The following is an 18,494-nucleotide window of genomic DNA, read 5'->3' as shown; positions in this document are numbered from 1 at the left end:
CTTACTAGGTCTCTTTAAGGTAGAAACAGAGCTCCTTGGCTCAAGGATTACACCAGCATATGTATTCCAGTAGAGTCTACAAGGTTGATGCCACTCCCACTGGTGGGGTAGGAGGGGACAGGCCATTCATATCAGCACTATCCTTTCTTACATGCTTTCGTCAGATAAACCTTGAAATTATCTCCGTTTCCAATACAGAATCTACAACTCTTCTGAGAAGGAGGCAAATCAAACAGCTGGGAATTCAGAGCCTTCTTTAGGCAGGGTCATGACACCAACAAAGAAAGGGAGTCCCTCTGCCTGTAGCATTGTCTACACCCACAGAGCTCCACATTCTTATTTGTTCTTGTAGAGTAAAATGAGCCCAGAAATACCTGCCCTACAAAAATTTGTCTTCATTTTTCCTTGGTTATTTTGTGTGTATGTTGAAGGAAAAAAGATGGCCAGTTTGGGAGAAAATAATTTCTTTGTGGATGTTAGTAGGAGGTAAAAGGTGGGATAATGTTCCTCCCACACTGGGAAGTACAAGCTGCAGATTTAAACTAGGAGAAAATAAAGAAGAAATGTTCAGTTGCATTTTCACTGGAAAAAAGTCAGGACTTCTTTCTGAGCCAAGTCCCAAAACATGCTTTGCCCTTAACCTACTAAGAGGAAGGGGATTGCCCAGAAGCTACAACTGAACTACCTGCACTCAGTGGGCAACAAAGACATTATATTCTGTGTTTGAGACATCAGCATCTATTGACTAGGGCAAGATATAATTCTGACCCTGCCAAATTGAGGGCAGCTCCCACCACCTGGGACCCACCCTAGAAGTTCCAGTGAGATCTATCCTGCTTCCCAATGACTACACTATTTTCTTATTTTATTTTTTTAAATTTTCTCCTTTTAAGACTTTGTTTTTATCTCATGAGCCACTCTTCTGACTATTCTCATGATCCAGGGAGCTGTCTGGATTCTCTGGCTTTCGGGTGTTCAGGCAAGGCTGAAGTTCCCTACACCACAAAGCAATATTAACTGAACTACTGACAGACCAATGAGGAGATACTTTTACCAAACAAGAAGCTACAATTTCAACGATTGTTTGATTTGGACTTGTCCTGGTCTTGTCCTCAGAATCACAGTTATCTTAGGCAGAATTATTAGGTAGTCAGACACCTGTTTTTAATGCTTCCTAAGAATATCAACATGTACCTTCACACAGATAAAGTGAACAAATAGCAGTAAGGGGAAACAGCAGGCCTCAATGTTTTTTTTATTATACATTTTTTAAATGTTTATTTATTTTTGAGAGAGAGAGAGAGCATGAGCAGGGGAGAGCAGAGAGAGAGAGAGAGAGAGAGAGAGAGAGAGGGAGACAGAGAATCCAAAGCAGGCTCCAAGCTGTCAGCACAGAGCCTGATTTGGGGGTCAACCCCACAAACTGTGAGATCATGACCTGAGCCCAAGTGGGACAATTAACCAACTGAGCCACCCAGGTGCCCTGGCCTCAAATGGTCTTCTGCTTGGCCTTGATGATGGAAGGCCTAGCGTTGATATGTGAGTGAGTCAGAAACTTTCTAAGCTCACCACTGATGCTTTAAGGGTTCAGGCGGGGTAGACTGGGAAACAGGTGGGGCTATGAAACATGTCAGTGGGGGATCTGTAAGAGTCACAACAGTTGGCAGTTTTGCTTATGAGAGAAAGGACTGAAATGAAAGAAGGTATGCAAAATTTGACACAATATAGTTGGTAATGCATCAAATCTTCCTGGAAGCAGAGTTAGTAAATTCTTGACCCTGGAGAAAGAAATGGGGCACTTTATTTCCTAAACATCTTATACCTAAAGATCTGTGTTCCATTAAAACCCAACTCATGACAGGACTCCAACTGGTCCTCATGACAGGACCAGTCACGATTAAAAAAATTCAAAAAGCGGGGCACCTGGATGGTTCAGTTGGTTAAGCAGGGGACTTTGGCTCAGGTCATGATCTTGTGGTTCATGAGTTTGAGCCCTGCATTGGGTTCTCTGTTGTCAGCACAGAGCCTGACTGAGATCCTCTGTCTTCCTCTCTCTCTCAAAAATAAAATAAACATTAAAAATTTGAAAAAATTAAAAAGTAGAGAAGTCAAATGAAAATTTCAAAAGTGAGAATCTACAACTCTAGCAGACAAAGGGGAAGAAAATAACTGGGGATGGGTTGTGCGAAGAGGTACACGGAGGCCTATTTCAGTTTACAACTGCTTCCCAAAGTCTGTCTCTCCTTAGAGTCCTCAGACCCACAGCTTCCTCTGTTACATTTCTTTCTTAGGACTCATATGCAGTGAATCTCTTCCTTCCCAGCCCTGCTTCTCAGGTTCCCTAGACGTCTCACCCTACATGGTACCTTAGACCGCACTTTCCACTTGCACTCTAAGTTTCTTCTCTACTGTTTCTCTCATTCTGCTCATTGCCTCCCAGATCTTCCCACCGAGGCCTATGTCCTTCTCTCTAACCTTCTCGACAAACCGCCCCCCCCCAGTCCTCTTGCTTTCTTGCCCAGGTACCCCCTCTGCTTCTCTTTCTCACCCTCTTCTGTTCTACCCCAGCGGTACCCCACCAAGGAGCCTCGCGCACCCAGCTCCTGGCTGTCTTGACCCGTCTCCCGACTTTTTAGGACCCTTTGGCTCTCCGTTACCTTCCCCTCAACCTTGGAGCCTCGAGCCTAACTCCCCCACTAGCTGGGCCAGCTCCCTCCCCTCGGGCCACAGCCCAGGCGGCCACCCTCTTCCCGCCAGCCCCCAGTCCGGGTCTCCCCTTGCTTCACGCCCAAGCCCCTCAGGCCCCGCCCCCGGCGACCGAGGCCCCGCCCCCAGCGCTTCGCCCAAGCCCCGCCCCTCACTCACCTGAAGCAGCTCCGCGCGCGCGCAAGCTGGGGGGGTGAGGGAGAGGGGACGGTGTTGGGGAAGAGGGGGGCGGGGCGGCGGGGGTCCCCCACTCTGGCCCGGGCGGCCCAGTGCGGGGGGAGTGGGGTCACTGAGGCGGCGGCAATCGGGCCGGACCCGGGACCCGGGCACTCAGCGGCGGCGGCGGCTCCATCTCCATCAGCGGCTTCACCTGAGGAGGGACCGGCCCCCCCCCAGCAACCCCCCCCACCACAGCCGTCCCCCCTCCCCCGAACAACTTCCGGTCCCACTACCAGGCGACAGGCGGCGTGGCCGAACACCGAGCGCCCCCAAGCCAGGGAGACTGCTGGGGAAAGGAAAAAGAGCTAGGGGAGAGTAGCCGAGCGCCGAAAGCTTCAAGTCGGAAAGGAGCGGTCGCGTGCGGAGGGTAACTCGATGACTGCCCCTGCATCTGCGTTTGATTTGTAAGCTAGGCGCACTTTGGATGCCCCCACCTGCCGTGGCATATCTGCCCCTAGTGCCAAGTTTTGCCCTGCCTCTAAGGCAATATTGATTTTAGCCTCTTAGAATTCTTTGCTTTTCCTGCCAAGTGTTTAGAAATGGGGAGGGGCGGGAGGAGCTTAACAATGCCATTTAAAAAAATCTCTCTTGAGGGTATTCTTAGGTGAGTCACCTAAGCAACGCTACAGATACTGGCGGACCTCGGAGAAGGAAGCCCCACTTTTTGACTTCCCTACTTCCCTCCCCCCCCCACCTTGTTTGGGATTATCTCACTACATATCCCAGTACCAGTGCACCTCCCTCCTGCAATATGCTCACGCTCCAGCTTCAAGAAGTCCCCAAAGTAATAATCTTTTCTTTTTTCGGAGTTGTGTCTTAAACAGATACTTTATTGATGTGTTTAGAAAAGTGGAACTATAAAGGGGCAGGATTGCACCTCTCACGACCCCTGGCAACCAGAAAGTCAGTAGAAAGTTGCATATACATTTTTTGTACACATATCCACACACATTCTCTGAAGACTCCCAAGAGGAAAAGCAAAATAAAGTGATGATAGACACTAGAAGTGGAGGTGGGGTAGGAGGAGAAGAGTGCTTGTTTACAGAAATTTCCCCACTTCTAGCCTCCATCTTCAACAGCTCTCAACTTCTGGCATAATAGGGATATGTAACATAGTGTCAAAGGAGAGCTGGTGTCTGGGTGGAAATGTGCAATGTGCATATCTGTGTGTGGTTTAGTAAGGCATAGTATAGGGTTGTGATCCAAGAAGTGGAGGTGGAAGGAAAGGTTTTCCTGTGGTAACAAGGCAAAAGGATGTGTGTGGAAAGGGGTTGAGATGATGATTCTGGGGAGTAGGTAATTCCATTTCACCTTCTTATGGGGCGACATGGACATGGACACGGTGCCAGGCATTGCTGAGCACACCTCGCAGGTTCCAGATTGGGGCCACGGTGTCTGGTTGCACATTGTAGCTGTCATCTACAGCTTTACAAACAATGTTCAATTCCTTTCTCCCAGCCGGCACAGGGGCTTGCAGCTGCCATAGTCGCCAGGCCCAGGCCTTTCTGGGACGCTGTTCCTCTCCATCCAGCTCTGCCACGTGCCAGGTTAGGCCCCCATCCAGAGACACATCCACCCTGACCACAGCCCTCCCACCACCACTCCATGCATAGCCCTTGATAGTCACCTCCCCTGATTGTACTGTCTCCCCATCCTTGGGTTCTGTGATGGCTGACTGGACAGGAAGTTCCTGAATAGATGGAGCTGAGTCAAAATCTACTGTGTCCCAGTCCACAGATGGAGAGAAGCCTTTATAATCCCGCCGCTGCCAGTGACTGTAACTTTCCTCTGGTTCTACACTCACTTTGCCCAGCCATTTGACATGGCGGGCACCCACCACACCAGGAACAACCACTCGCACAGGGAAGCCATGGTCACGAGGCAGAGGCTGCCCATTCATCTCGTATGCCAGCAGGACCTCAGCTTCAGGATCCATGGCCCGAGCCAGAGGGATGGATGCTCCATAGGCAGTCCCTGTGGGGTCTGAATCCAGTCCCTCAAAGCAGACGTGGGCCTCAGTTTCACAGAGTTGGTGACCAGCCTTGGCTAACACATCACAAAGGCGTGCCCCAGCCCAGCGTGCAGTGCTAATGGCCCCGATATTCCACTCCAGACCTCTCACTTCTTTGAACTGAGTCATTTCAGAGCGCCGGTTGCCAGCACACTGCAGAGTTACAGTGATCTCGTGTTTGGGGAACTTGTACAAGTCATCCAGGGATAGGCACAGTGACTGACCCCCAGGTGGCCCTACTACATGCAGACGATAGGTTTCTGGGTCCAGGTTAGGTACAGGCAGATGGTTCCGGGTGAAGAAGATAGGGTTAGGTGTGATATAGTTTTCCGTCAGCAGTTCAGGGGGGGGCTCTGCATTAAAGGGGCGCTGGCTGTTGACCTTCAGGGCTGGGTGACGTACGGGATCATCAATGTAGGGGTCAGAGGTCTTCAAGGTGGAAGGTACCTTGTCTTCAGGGCTCAGCTCCCCAATCTTGTACTGAGCCAGAATCTCACGCACATGGGGCTGGTTATGAACAGCATAGAGGGCCCAGAAGGGCTCTAGAGGACCCCCTGCTGCTAGCATCAGCTTTGATGGCCCCCCAGGGTGTAAGTCCACAAATTCTGTAACATCAAACACCTCACAGCCCAGAGTCACCCAGATCCTAGTCTCAGGGCTGCTGTGAGATCTCACTTCCTCTCTTGTGTATACGTGTGGTGACTCCTGAGTAGCCTGCAGACAACGCAGGGGTAAGGCAAAAGAAACATAAACAGTAAGAAGGAATCACTCTTGCTTATCCTGACCCAAACCATAAAGTCATGGCCACTGTGAAAGAGAGGTAGCAGATTTCATCTTTACTCTGCATGAAGACAGTATCACCATGGGCTCTGTGGTAATAGCCTGGGTTGCCTGGGGAGCTTATTAGGGCCCCCTTGTTCTGACAGTGAAGTCCCTTTCTTCCCCACTTACCCTGCACCGGTGGTCATGATAGGCCAACACTGCACCCAGGCCTAGCAGAGTCCCCATGACTTTCCATCCCCTGGTGCTGGAGTTATCACCAGAGAAGGCAAGGCTGGGGCACTGGGGCTGAAGTGAATCATCTGTAGAGCAAGCCCGAATATAGAGCCTTGAGGGGGCTGACTTGAGTCTGGAAGAGAGAGAGGTCCTCTTAGCAGCACACTCCTGATCATAGGAAAGGGACAGTGAAGGCCTGAGGTTTACCAGGTTGGCCATTGGTTCCTTCAGTTGGGACTTAAGTTTCTCCAGGGTTGAGTGGAACAAGCAGGTGAGATATGGCTTTCCCTTTCCTCCTTAGTATCCAGTATTTCAACTATCTTATCTGGTAGATAAATGTCATAAAGATACTGGGGGTGGGGAATATGGGCTGAGACACAAGTTCTAGGATGCGATGGCCTACCTGCAGGCCTGTCGGAGATGGGGGATCACAGCCCTGTGCAGCAGCATTGTGACAGACCTGTGGGAAAAAGATTCCAGGATCAAGATAAGGAGTTCTGGGAGGGGATGCTATTAGTGAAACTTGAGGAAATGAGTGGAAAGAAGACACAGAGGTCAGCAAGGTGCTCTCTGGGCAAATGAAGAGACTTTTTCTGTGGTAATGAGGCCAAAGGAAGGGACTATGTGTGGGGGGAGGTCCAAATGGGTCCTTAGAGAAAACATAAAGGACTTCAAAGAGACTGTGCTGACAGGATGGAAGGGAATGGGGCAGTGGGTAGGGGGCTTCTAGAATCACCATCCTCCATTCTCTATCCACTACAGAGACCAATGTTCAGGGCCAAGGGCCTAAAGGTCAGAAGCCAAAATGTCGACTGTCCAGTTTGCTGGTTTATTATTTCCAAAGTCAGCAGAGGACAAATGAGAGGCAGACCAACTTAGGGACAAAAACATGAAAAAGGCAGTGGCAGCCTAACAGGGTGAACCAGCTCAGATTCTGGGGAGTCAAACTGTTTTGGGTTTGTGAAATGAGCCTTACCATTAACCAGCCCCATTTCCTGGGCAAAATACCAACTCTCTCAGAACTTATGTCCTCATCTATGAAATGAGATCTACCTAGCAGAGCAGCTGTGAGGAGCAAACACATAATAACATGGTTTTTGAAGGCCTTTCAGTCCCTTCCTTTCCTTCTACCGACCTTAGGAAAAAAGAAAATTGAACCTGGCTGGGAACTGGACTCCAACCTAGGGTTCTCACCCCTACCTTGTCTATGCCATTCCCGTGAACTCAGCAAATGGAGAAGTTAATGGCTTTGGTGTCAGGGAGTGGGCTAAAGAAGTAATTTTTCCCCTCTCTGCCCTGCAGCAGTTTGTTCCTCACAGCATTGAGCAGCTCACTGACCCCAGGAAGGCCAAATCCAGGAAGAGTAAGAAGAGTCCCAATTGCTGGCGAAATGCTAAAAGGGGGGGCAGGCCGAGAAACTGTGAAGGAGATAGGAACAGGAGCAGTCTGCATTTTACTCCTGGGCCATGGGATCCTCACTCTCCCTCCCACCTGCCCTCAGTCCCAGCAGCCTACTTGAACCAGACAGGAGTGGTCCAAGTAGGACTGACTTGCGGGTAAACTTGGTAAACCCAGTGTCCCAGGTTTGGGAGAAGCAGCCTTCTGCTCCAAAACAGACGCCACCTCCCTTTTGCGGGTGGTGACGCCTCACCCCCCCGGGGGGCACTTTAGGTAGGAGGATATGTCCAACTCCAGAGCACAAGCACCCAGTCCAATGCCATTGCCCAGCAGCTGGTACAAGAGTGTCTCGTAGCAACACACTGCGCTCCTAAGAGGAGCAGCGGGAGTGGAGGTGGTACTGGGTTTTTGTTCGAACCCATGGGGTTCGGAGCACCCCCGGGTCCCAAGGCCCTGGCCATCTCCCAGGTTACCAGTCGTTCCTCCTCCTCCTCCTCTTCCCACTCCCAGTCCCCAGCCCCCTTACCGGGTTCGGGTTCGGCGTCCGGCGTCGGCGTCGGCAGGGTGGATGGCTTACCCGCCCAGCTCCCAGAGACTGCTGGCGAAGGGGCGGGGCCAGCATCGTGACGTTGGGGCCGAGTGAAGGAGCACTCTCGCCTTTCTGTTCATCCCCCAGCTATTGGCTGACCGCGCGCCTGCAAGCTGCTGTGCCCGCCTTCTGGAGGCGGAGGCAGGAGGGGTGCCACGAGGGCTCGGAGCTAAGACTGGCTGTTTTTTGTTTCCAATCCCCGCTCGACAAGGAATGGGACTCTCACTGTTGTCCAGAACTGGGCAGTGGAAGGTGACGAGGACTCCAAAGCTTGGGCGGAGAGGTGGGAGGTTTTGAGACGCCCCCGCCCTGCCCCTACGGCTGTGACACAAGGTGCGTTCACTGAGAAGGCCTGGGAATCCAGCCGGCATTCTCCCGGCTGTGAGCTCCACCTCTACCCTGTTTTTGACAAACATCTGTGTTGCAACTAAAACAGCCCGGTTTGCCTTTTAGTGAAAACAAGGTCAAGCGCTCAATTCTCTTATATCCAAGAATAAATACAGAAACGAAGCTTAAATAGTGGTTCAAAGACTAGTTCCCTTGGACATGTCTATTTTCTTCCCAAAGTATAGAACAATACAAATACCTACTTTTTTTTAGTTAAGCCAATTAAAAAATCATTGTCATAACTAGAACAATATTTTAATACCCCCAAGTATAAAGATTATAATCGCTCATAATCACACAGTGGAGAGCACTAAGAATACGTTTGCCATTATCCTTTCATCCTTTGGCGCAGTACACACTGTTTGTTATTGGCTGGCTGTGAACTTGAGGCGAACGTATCCACACTGCCCTCTAGAGGCCAAAAGGTTGAACTACAACCTTACTAAGTGAAGGTCTTCATCTTTAATTTTGGAAGATCATTTCCTCTCCCTTTCTGCTCTCCTAAAGTGAACTAGAGCTTTTGTCAAGAATCATTGAGCCCTGGGGGGAGTACTAAGAGACAGAAGGAAAGTGGAATCGGCAGTGAAAAGGTAAGTTTGGCCCTGAGGGTTTTGGAAATTCCAGCTCAACCGTGTTCAATTAAATCATTGGAGAGGTCTGATGCCCAACCTATCCTACCAGCCTTGAAAATTGGGCTCAGCCCAAGAATACAGATAAATCAGTTAGGGACTGTCTGAGGCTGCAGGATAAGACTTCTCCATAATAACAGTGTCATCTTGTGTGCTCCACACATACTTTACACAATTGACCTTTGAACCTCAACTTTTCTTCATTTTACAGAAGAAGAAACTGAGGCAGAGAGCAGTTAAGTACCTAGGTCAAGGCCACAGCTGATAAGTTGGTAGATGGGATTGTAATGCCAGCTCTGTCTGGAACCAGTCCTTCTTCCTGTACTTCTGCAACCATACCTGATCTTTCTCTGTGTCATTCTCTCCCACCCACCTCCATTTAGACCGTGATGGACTGAAGGGCTTCAAGTACAGTAGCAAACAAGAGCAGATCTAGGAGAAATTTTCCTGTTGGGGTGGAAATGATCAATTAAAAATACAAATTTCGTGCTTTCTTTAACCTTCTTTAGGTCACGGACCCCTCTAAGATACTAGCAAGGCAAGCAAGGCACACTTTCCCTGGAGAAATGCATAAACTTTTGCAGAATACTTCAAAGGATTCACAAATACCTTTCCTTCCAGTCTCATCAATTGTTTGCCCAGAGGTCCACAGACCACACCCCCTACCCCACCCTGCCCAATATGTATTAAGAGGTCTATAAAAATAAGTTACGTCAGATTTGATGAGCTCTCTAGCGGCTTGGGAATAGGAGTGATTAAACAGCAATAAAGCGAATATTTTCCAAATTGGGCTATCTCACTATTCAAGAAAGATTAAAGGGAACTTATAAGGAAGTACGATGACGTAGGAGAGGGTATATTTCTGATTCACGAAAACACTGAATGCCCTTTCTTCCAAATTTCTAGTATCAAATAGCAAAAAAAAAAAAAAAAAAAAAAGAAGAAGAGAAAAAAAAGAAAAAAGAAAGAAAAAAGAAAAAAAGAAGCAACACTCCAATACACTTTTCTTTTTTTTTTTTTTCCTTTTTTACTTACATTAAATACATCGGTAAATCAGCAGTCGCATTCTGTTACCACGATTGTTATGTTGGGAGAGGAAGAAAAGGGAAAAAAGGCAAATGCTTTCTTAGAAGAAAAAAAAAGGACACCCCCCCACCCCCGCCTAAAAAAAAAAAAACAACTGATCAGAAGGGAAGAAAAAAAATGAAGAGCTGGGAAATAAAAACTAAGATCCCCAAGCCCAAGAAAGCTCAAAGGAAAGCAGAACTGGTAGGAAGTAGAAGGACTGGTAGGAAGTAGAAGGAAAAGCAGCAGATAGGCCTAAAAGCTAAGGCCAATCCTGTTCCTAAGGGGGCTGGGGAGGGGAGAAAAAGCCTGGAGAAATGGTTTCCCAGCCCCAAGGCAATGAACCACTTCACTCCCATTCCAGGGGGAAAGATGCACAGAGAAAAAAAACAAACAAAAAAAACCCTTCATTTCTAAGGAATTTAAGAGAGCGATCCTAGTTCTTCCACTTATAAGAATGCACTGGGTGCTTTGGGGAGCTAGTGGGTGCTGGGAAAGGAAGAGAAAAATATATGTGTTTCAGGGCCACGGGAACTAAGGCTGCCCCTGGAAAAGGAAGGGAATTGAGGCCTAAGTGGAAGAACCTAAGCTGGGTCCTTCGGAATCTCAGCTTCAAGGATTTCTCAGCTGCTCTGGGACAGAGGGCAGTCTGCAAATCAAAGGGTAGAAAGGTTCCAATCCTAGGTCACTGTGACCTTTCCTATCTTACTTCCCCCAATTTTCCCAAAATTCTGGGCTGGAACAAGAAGGAGTTTAGAGCTCTCTCTTGCCTTGATGGCTTCACAAAGATATGCTAAAACACCGGATGAGAGAGGCCAAGAAGAGTGGCTAGAGATTTAGAAGGGACCAACATCCTCTGGTGACATGAGACAGCTGTGATGGACCTTCAGTGGCAGTTGTTCCCTGTCCACAGGAACAGGTGTTATGATTTGAGGGGTCCACAAGTAGGCCTGTGGTATTAACTTCTAGTGGTACATGGATTAAACCACTGGCTGGGGGTGAGTATGAGGATAAGAATCAGGGGACTAAATGGAAGATACTAACAAAGGAGAAAAGAAACAGGGCCTGATTGATGGGAGGTGGAGGACAGAACAGACTGTACAATGGGAATAAAGATCATACCTATTTACAGGGAAGTAGAAAAGACACAGTAATGGTTGGATCAAATTGAATGTGAACCCTAGGAAAGGATAGAAAACTCCTCCCTCCTGCCTGACACCCCTCTTCACTCCCATACAATGGCCTAGGCTATCCCGAGACCACTCTCCAGTTGCTCAGTTAATTCCCCAGGAAAGGCAAACCTATACTTGAGAGCTAGGTTGGCAAGAATATAGGTTAAGAGTCAGAGCTGGAGGAAGCAAGCAATGGAGACTGGACTTGAGTAGCTGCCACTGGTCCTGTTCTCTACAGCCCCTCCCCAAACCTCATATATATACTACCTTGGGTTCCATTTAATTAAAAAGGTGAGAGGGCAGGTAAATAAATCAAAACCCCCATAAAACAAGTATCCCAACTGAACTACCACCAATTAAAGTGCAAACTGCAGGGGAATATAGTGGCTGGGGCTGAGGCCATCTAAAGGCCAGAGAAAAAAATGCATATGTATAAATCAGAGGATGGGATTCAGAAACTGGTCCCTCCTCTAATTAGATCACAGCAGAGCCAAAGATGCAGGCAACCAGTGAAGATTCTTTGGAGGACTCTGGGGTCCAGAGTCTCCCCCACTATGGGGGAGAAGCTACCTAAGAGGCTGGGTGAGGGGGAAATCAGGCCTTGGAACAGTTCCAGAGCCACAGGTGACACTGCATCTCCACCTCCTCTACCTCTGCCCAGTTAGCTAACAACACAACTCCCACCTGGTACCCGAGAGCTTGCCTTCCCGTTCTCATCTCTACCTAGAAACACCCTCCACAAGGCCAACTCATGGAGACTGCAGTGTTTTCAAATACGAGAAACTCCAACCAAATAAAAACAAAAAGGAAAGGTTTCCTTACTCCCTCCCGCTCTGAGCCTTACTCTCCCCCAGGGCCCTTTAATGTGACTGAACTGGAAACCTCCTTCCTCAGTTCCTGGGTTCACCACCTTCTCCATCCTGGGGAGAGGAGGAAAAGGGGATCAAGAACAGGGATTGACCAAAAGCAGAAGGGGAAGGGGCAGGAGACAAAAAAATGTTTTCTGGAAAAATGAGGAGGAGGAGGAAGAGGAAAGATAAGTAGGTCACTGTCTTGCACCTATAATACAAAGTGAAGAAAGTTTGTTTTGGAAGGTAAGTCCTGGGGGATCTGACCCCCAAGCCCCAGAGTAGGGGTAGGAGGCCAGTGGCAACAGCTGCCTGGTGTTGGTTGCTGAAGCGTTAAAAAGTGCCATGACGGAGCTGTCAGGAGGCAGCCCTTGGGAGCCAGGGCTCAGTGTGCTGTTACCGTAGGGGCTGTGTGCTGAGGGGTGGGGATGGAGGTTATTTCTTAGCTCTCGTGCTAGCTCCATACTTGTTTGCTGCTAGCCACCCCCTCAGTTGCTACAACACTGGCTCTTGTTCTGCTGGGACTGCTCATGGAGATCCACACCCCGGCTTCGGCCTGCTGCACCCCCCAGATTCTGGGGTTCACTCTTTGGCAGCTTCTTAGCTAGAGATAAAAAGAGAAGGGAAAAAAGTATGGTAGATTTTACTCATCTCTCCAAAAAGACTATTGGGTGGGGGAGTGATATGGGGAAAGGGGAAATGTGAGAGATTAAAAGAATGTTTTGAAGAGGGGAAGGTTCACTTTTGTAAACTACATTAAAGATGTGGGGGGATGGGGGCTAAAGCTGTAGCCAAAGGATGGAAGTCATAATGGAAAGTTATTTCCATACCTAGTTTTCACAGCAGGAGACACTCCCCTCTGTCTTTACGACTTGGGCTAGTGATCTTGCCAAGAGGCAAGGCAAAAAGACAGGAAGACCCCAGGCTGTTCTGACCTTACCTATTGCCAGGAAGAGATCGTTCACGTTCATAGCTGTCTTGGCTGAAGTCTCCATAAACAATAAGCTGTTGTCATCTGCATACGCCTGGGCCTCCTGCAAGGGGTGGGTATACTGGTACTCAGAATGTAAGACAGGAACAAGTACTGTCTTTCCACTTCCATGTAGCACCAGAACTAGGTAGTATCCTAGGTTTAATTGCCCTCTGAGCCAGCTGGCTCTGGACTCATATTTTGGTGACGACTTCCTCAAGGATAACTCATCGTCTAGACCATTTAATCCAACAAGCAGATATCAGGAATCTTGATAATGAGGGAGAAGGTAAATTGGTTGGGGGCTTTTAGGTTGTGACACTTGAATAGTCCCTTACCTCAAATTCACCTGCTCCCTCTTTCCTGTTTTCACATTGATATCCCTATAGCTGGTACTCCCCTACCCCTCTGCTCTGAAGTTTTTTTCTGACTCCTCTAAAATCTCCTGGCTGTCATTAGGGTCACAGTATTGTTGTATTTAGCCTGGTGTGGAACTGGGGAATGGAGATGATAAATGTCCTCAGATGAGGTTTTCAGAGAGGGCAGGTTTGGGGACTAAAGATCCTAAGTACAGAGGGAGTGTGTTACAGAGGGATTCTATGGGCCAACTTACTTCATACTCCACCATGCGCTTATTGGCCAGGTCAGCTTTGTTCCCCGCCAGGGCAATAACGATGCTAGGACTGGCCTGTCGCTGTAGTTCCTTTACCCATGTCTTCGCCCGGGCGAAGGTTTCCTAGGAAAACATGAGGAAGAGAAGGTAGGCTAGAATGACTGCCAATCTAGGCCCATCACCTTCTTTTTTTTTAACTTAAGATTTTATTAAGTAATTTCTACACCCAACGTGGGGCTTGAACCCACAAGCTCAAGATCAAGAGTCACATGCTCCACCGACTGAGCCAGCCAGGTGCCCCAGACCCATCACCTTCAAAACCCTGTCTCAAAACTCACCTCTTCTAGGCAACCTTCCCTCACTGAAACCACTTTGTCATTACCTCTGTCTTACCAGCACTTGGGAGTAGAATTTATACTCTTATTTTATTTTGCCATTTCAAGAACTTGTTTTTTCTTCCCCACCTAATTTAATTCCTATTAATAAAAGCAAGAAACTTCACAGCCCACTTACCTGATTAGTAATGTCATAAACCACAATGGCAGCTTGGGCACCTCTGTAGTACATGGGGGCCAAGCTATGGTATCGCTCCTGCCCAGCTGTGTCCCAAATCTCAAACTTGACTGTTGTGTCATCTAGACAAACAGACTGGGTGAGGAAGGCCGCTGTGGATGAGAGAATGGAGGGGAAGAAGTTGTAAGTAGGAGGATCAATGGGAAAATCCCAGCCCCCTTCATAATATCTCCATTCTCAGTCTAAGACCAGTTACCAACCAGGTCATTCAGCTAAGAAAAAGGTTTAGAGTTCCTCTCCTTATGTATAGGTCTTAGAACCAGGATTAAGACTGCCCTTGGCTAAGTCCTTCCTGCCAGAAGTTCCTCTAAGTAGTGGGGGCACATAAGCTATGAATGTTAGAGAGAGGAGCTGACACTTATCTCTCTTCTAACCAAAATAGAGGAATAAGGGATAGTGACAGAAAATAAGTTTCAAAGGTCACATCAATAATTAATTAGAAGATTTTAAAGACTGATGACAGATCCCACTATTAGCAATAAATTTGGCTGTTACTTTTTAATATAATCTTCTGCTGGTCCAAGAACACTGCATTTCCAAGGTTACTAGTAAAAGTAGGGAAGGTGTAACATGGGAGTTCTCATAAAAGATCTTTTACTGAATTACCGCCCTAGGGAGTAGTAGAAGGGAGAAGGTAGCAAAGGTGGGAAAGGCAGATGTCTTTTATCTTTTATATTTAGTTCCAGCCTCTTCTACAGAGCTTTTCCAAACATACATGTCTACACCTCCACCAAATTCACCCTACTTCCCATACTGATCAGTACATCTAGGGCAGGGCCCAAGCATGACAGGATAAAAATGTTCCCCAGGTGATTCTGATGTACACTTTTGATTATGAATCACTGCTTTAAGCCAACCCTGCTCAAGATGACACTCAACTAAACTTCAATTGGATTAAGAGGAAAGTGAGAGGAAGAAGACAAACAGATTAAAAAAAAATTAGTGATTTTCTTGGTGTGCAAAGGTCAACCTTTCTAATTTTCTTCTAGGAAGCAAGAGGACAAACATATCTATTTTTTGGCATTATGACAATTTTTTTTCTTCTGTTTTATAAAGGATTTCTGTTCCAGAGAGCTAAAAAGGCCAGCTCCACAATCAGGTCTCTAGATCTCCCTTCAAAAAGCCTCACTACACACTGAACCTCCTCTTTCCCTGAGGTACTCACCTCCAATGGTGCTCTCCTGGTACTCATGAAACTGCCCTTTGACAAAACGTAATACCAGACTAGACTTCCCCACTGCAGATTCACCCAGCAGGACCAATTTGAACTGGCATATTTTGCTGGCCTGCGGCTGCCCATTGGGCCTGGCTGTGCTTCTGCTAGTCATGGCTAGATTATCCGAATGGGAAAGGGTGGAGGGAGGGGGGATGCCACAAAGCGGCAAAGGGGGAAGGGGGAAGGGGAGGGGACTTCAGGCTTCAACAGTCCTGCAAGAAAAAAAAAGTGGGTAAAATTAAACACCGGGCCATTGCTGCTGCAATCAGTTTTAGAGAAAAGATAAATCTCCTAATTTCTTTGCTCCTATGAGGACTTAATAATTAAAATCAACCCCATTAACCCCATCAACCCCACGGAGAGGGTCCCAGGTAGCTGACACTCAGTGGTAAGAATGCGGAACAATAAAATAAAAACTGCATCGGAAGTGGAGTCTGCCCTACTACATAATCTCCAACTGCTAAGGGAGCTGAAATGGAGAGACTGAAAATGGTATGAAATAAGTTTATCTCCCATTACTTTTCCACCAGATCTTCAAATAGCAAATTGATCAATTTTTAGTTGGCCCGAAGAACACCCAAATCTACCCACAAGTACCGTAGACCCCCAGTATCTCCTTGGTATCCCTGGTGCTGTCCTTCCCCTCACCCCCATCTTTTTTCTAGCTTTCAAAATGAGAGATGCACTCTAGGGGTGTGGGATGAGTCACCCCTCCCTAGGAGCAGAGGGGTAGCTTCTGGGTCCATATCCTTCATACACAACCAGTCTTCTTGATGTTTCTGAAACTCTAACCAGGGTCCATTTGCCAGAAAAATCTGTCCTTTATCATTTCTGGTCAAAGGTGAGTAGAGAAATAGACCATAGACAACTAACAAACTGCATTCAGCATCAACTCTTTCTTTTTGCTTCTGCCACCTCTCTGAGTCTGAGAATCTACCATGTCTAAGAATCAGTAGGCTTAACCTCTCAACTTGCAGCTGTCTTCCTGGTGCCTAGGGATTAGATTACTCTCCACACTAAATGGGCCTAACAGCTGTAGCCCTCCAAATTTGAAGCAGAGAAAGGTGTACCTTTTGACACAAGCAGGAGTCTCCAGAAGATGATGCAGGGATAAGTTTTCAAGCGATAAACATTTGATGAAAAGAAACTGAACCACCTTTTTTTTTTTTTTTAACCTCCCAAGGAGCTTGGAAAGCTGGTGGTAGAAGAGGAGACAGAGACAGAAGTGGAGACTTCTGAGAGTCTAATCATCCAAACCTGAATATACTTCATCATTCTGATTCTGAGGGGAAAGGAACTATAAGATTCAAAGGTGTTAGCATGATTAGAATATGCAAAACTTCTGTCCAAAACCTAAGCATTACTTTGGTTGTACTTTGTTCAAATTAATCTTTCTGTTCTCCAAGGCTGATTCTAATAACTCCATAAACATACTTTATGGCACGTGGGGAAACATTATTTTGTCACTATAGCAAGATGCTTTGGAGTCAAATCAGCGTTAACAATCTATAATTCTACTAAAGATAGAATAAAGATAGTAAAGAGAAAAATTATACAGGAGGCAGTGCAGAGGAACAAAGACTACGAAATCTAATTCACTGGGTTTATTTTACAGTTTTGCTTACTACCTGTGAAGCTTTGGGCAGATTACTAAATCCATCTGTGCATTTCTTTCATCTGTAAAATGGGATAATAGTTTATGGGCTGCATAAAGCTGTTGTGAGGACTGAGATAACACAAATAAGTATTGACAGGGGCATCTGGGTGGCTCAGTTGGTTAAACTTCTGACTCTTTGATTTCAGCTCAGGTCATCATCTCATGGTCGTGAGATTGAGCCCTGCCTTGGGCTCCATGCTCAGTGTGGATCCTGCTTGGGATTCTTTCTCCCTCTTTCTCTGCCCCTCCCCAGCATGCACACGTTCTCTCTCAAAATGAATAAACTTAAAAATAAATATGCGGCAAAAAGTCCTTCATGAATATTAAACCACTAATCATTTTTTTTGAGTGTGCATGTGTGAGCTGGGGAGGGAGAGAGGAGAAAGAATCTCAAGCAGGCTTCACACCCAGTGTGGAACAAAAGCTTGACATTCTATCTCTGGACCCCGAGATAATGACCTGAGCTGAAATCAAGAGTTGGATGCTTAACCGACTGAGCCATCCAGGCACTCCTCATTATTAACGACATCAAGAAATTTCTCTGAGCCCTTCCTTCCACCTTTATAAAATGGAAAAAACACCTAACTCACAGAGTAGCAATAAAGGTTAAGGAAAAGATATATTTAGCATAGTGCTAAAAAATAAGTAGTGTTGGGGAGTCTGGGCAGCTCTGTCGGTTAAGCATCCAACTCCTGGTTTTGGCTCAGGTCGTGATCTCAGTCATGAAATCGACCCCCCCCCCCCCCGGCTTTCTGCCCCTCTTCTGTTCGCACTCTCTCTCTCAAAATAAATAAACTTGAGGAAAAAAAGGTAAGTATTATTTAGTGGCCCTGATTTACAGAAAAGATCAATGAGAACTCCAAAAAGTCCCAAAGTAGACTAGATTAAGACAGAGGAATGTAAGAAATTACTCTGATTCTACTGGGTATTTTATATTCCCCAGGCCAGTGAGTCCTACGAATCCAGATACACACAGGCTATTTTGTGGTGTTTTCAGTGGTTCATGAGGAAATGGTAAAAATAAAGACGATATAGCAAGTTTTTCATAAAGCTAAATTTATTCAATTTAAAAGAATATTCTCTGTAACAAGACTTCTAACTTCTTACTTTCTTCGTTATCAATTTCCTCTCAAAGGTAAATATGTATTATATAGAAAAACCTCTAACACCTATTGTTAAAAAGTTGTAGTACAAAACACATGGTTGGATCCTACATATGTAAAACAAAATTCTGCATATAAAACATTTTGGAAGAATACATACAAATTTGTTAACAATTTTGTTACCTCTCTCTGAGGAGAGTAGGATTGAGGAGGGTGTTATGTGAAGGACTTAAGAGTTTTTCATTCTACCAAATTCTTTTTTTTTTTTAAGAAGAAATATATATTTTTTAATTATATTTTTAGGAAGCATTTTTTTAAAAGCTTTCTAAATAACTGTTTTAA

The 18,494-nt window shown here is 46.6% G+C and overlaps 2 protein-coding genes across 4 annotated transcripts; both read right to left on the bottom strand.

The window, feature by feature from the left end:
- Positions 1 to 3,732: 3,732 nt before the first annotated feature.
- SUOX (sulfite oxidase) lies at positions 3,733 to 9,885 on the bottom strand. 3 transcript variants are annotated; one of them, XM_047066814.1, is made up of 4 exons: positions 7,857 to 9,885; positions 6,336 to 6,392; positions 5,888 to 6,065; positions 3,733 to 5,650 (listed from the first exon to the last, which is right to left on the bottom strand). In XM_047066814.1, exons 2-4 carry the CDS (start codon positions 6,380 to 6,382, stop codon positions 4,241 to 4,243), a joined length of 1,635 nt encoding a protein of 544 aa, XP_046922770.1. In that variant the 5' UTR covers positions 6,383 to 6,392; positions 7,857 to 9,885; the 3' UTR covers positions 3,733 to 4,240. The 3 variants fall into 3 exon arrangements, with proteins under 3 accessions (XP_046922770.1, XP_046922769.1, XP_046922767.1); XM_047066813.1 differs by having other exon boundaries at positions 5,888 to 6,392; XM_047066811.1 differs by lacking the exon at positions 7,857 to 9,885 and having other exon boundaries at positions 5,888 to 7,824.
- A 57-nt stretch (positions 9,886 to 9,942) lies between these two features.
- Positions 9,943 to 17,175, bottom strand: RAB5B (RAB5B, member RAS oncogene family). The gene is made up of 6 exons (XM_047065568.1): positions 16,463 to 17,175; positions 15,342 to 15,604; positions 14,117 to 14,268; positions 13,604 to 13,726; positions 12,961 to 13,054; positions 9,943 to 12,624 (listed from the first exon to the last, which is right to left on the bottom strand). Exons 2-6 carry the CDS (start codon positions 15,502 to 15,504, stop codon positions 12,509 to 12,511), a joined length of 648 nt encoding a protein of 215 aa, XP_046921524.1. The 5' UTR covers positions 15,505 to 15,604; positions 16,463 to 17,175; the 3' UTR covers positions 9,943 to 12,508.
- Between the last annotated feature and the right edge of the window lie 1,319 nt (positions 17,176 to 18,494).

Source organism: Lynx rufus, unplaced genomic scaffold (assembly GCF_022079265.1).
Source record: "Lynx rufus isolate CCGP_SWC_20201006 ecotype Redwood Valley unplaced genomic scaffold, mLynRuf1.p SCAF_7, whole genome shotgun sequence".
NCBI lineage: Eukaryota > Metazoa > Chordata > Mammalia > Carnivora > Felidae > Lynx > Lynx rufus.
This window is presented reverse-complemented; position numbering and strand designations above follow the sequence as displayed.

Coding starts and splice junctions, on each gene's coding strand:
- RAB5B (XM_047065568.1), bottom strand. CDS start 15,504: ATGACTAGCAGAAGCACAGCCAGGCCCAATGGGCAGCCGCAGGCCAGC. Junction 13,055..13,603: donor AGCGCATGGTGGAGTATGAA/GTAAGTTGGCCC, acceptor CACCCCTTGCAG/GAGGCCCAGGCGTATGCAGA. Junction 12,625..12,960: donor CGATCTCTTCCTGGCAATAG/GTAAGGTCAGAA, acceptor TTTTATCTCTAG/CTAAGAAGCTGCCAAAGAGT.
- SUOX (XM_047066813.1), bottom strand. CDS start 6,151: ATGGCCAACCTGGTAAACCTCAGGCCTTCACTGTCCCTTTCCTATGAT. Junction 5,651..5,887: donor ATCATGACCACCGGTGCAGG/GTAAGTGGGGAA, acceptor CGTTGTCTGCAG/GCTACTCAGGAGTCACCACA.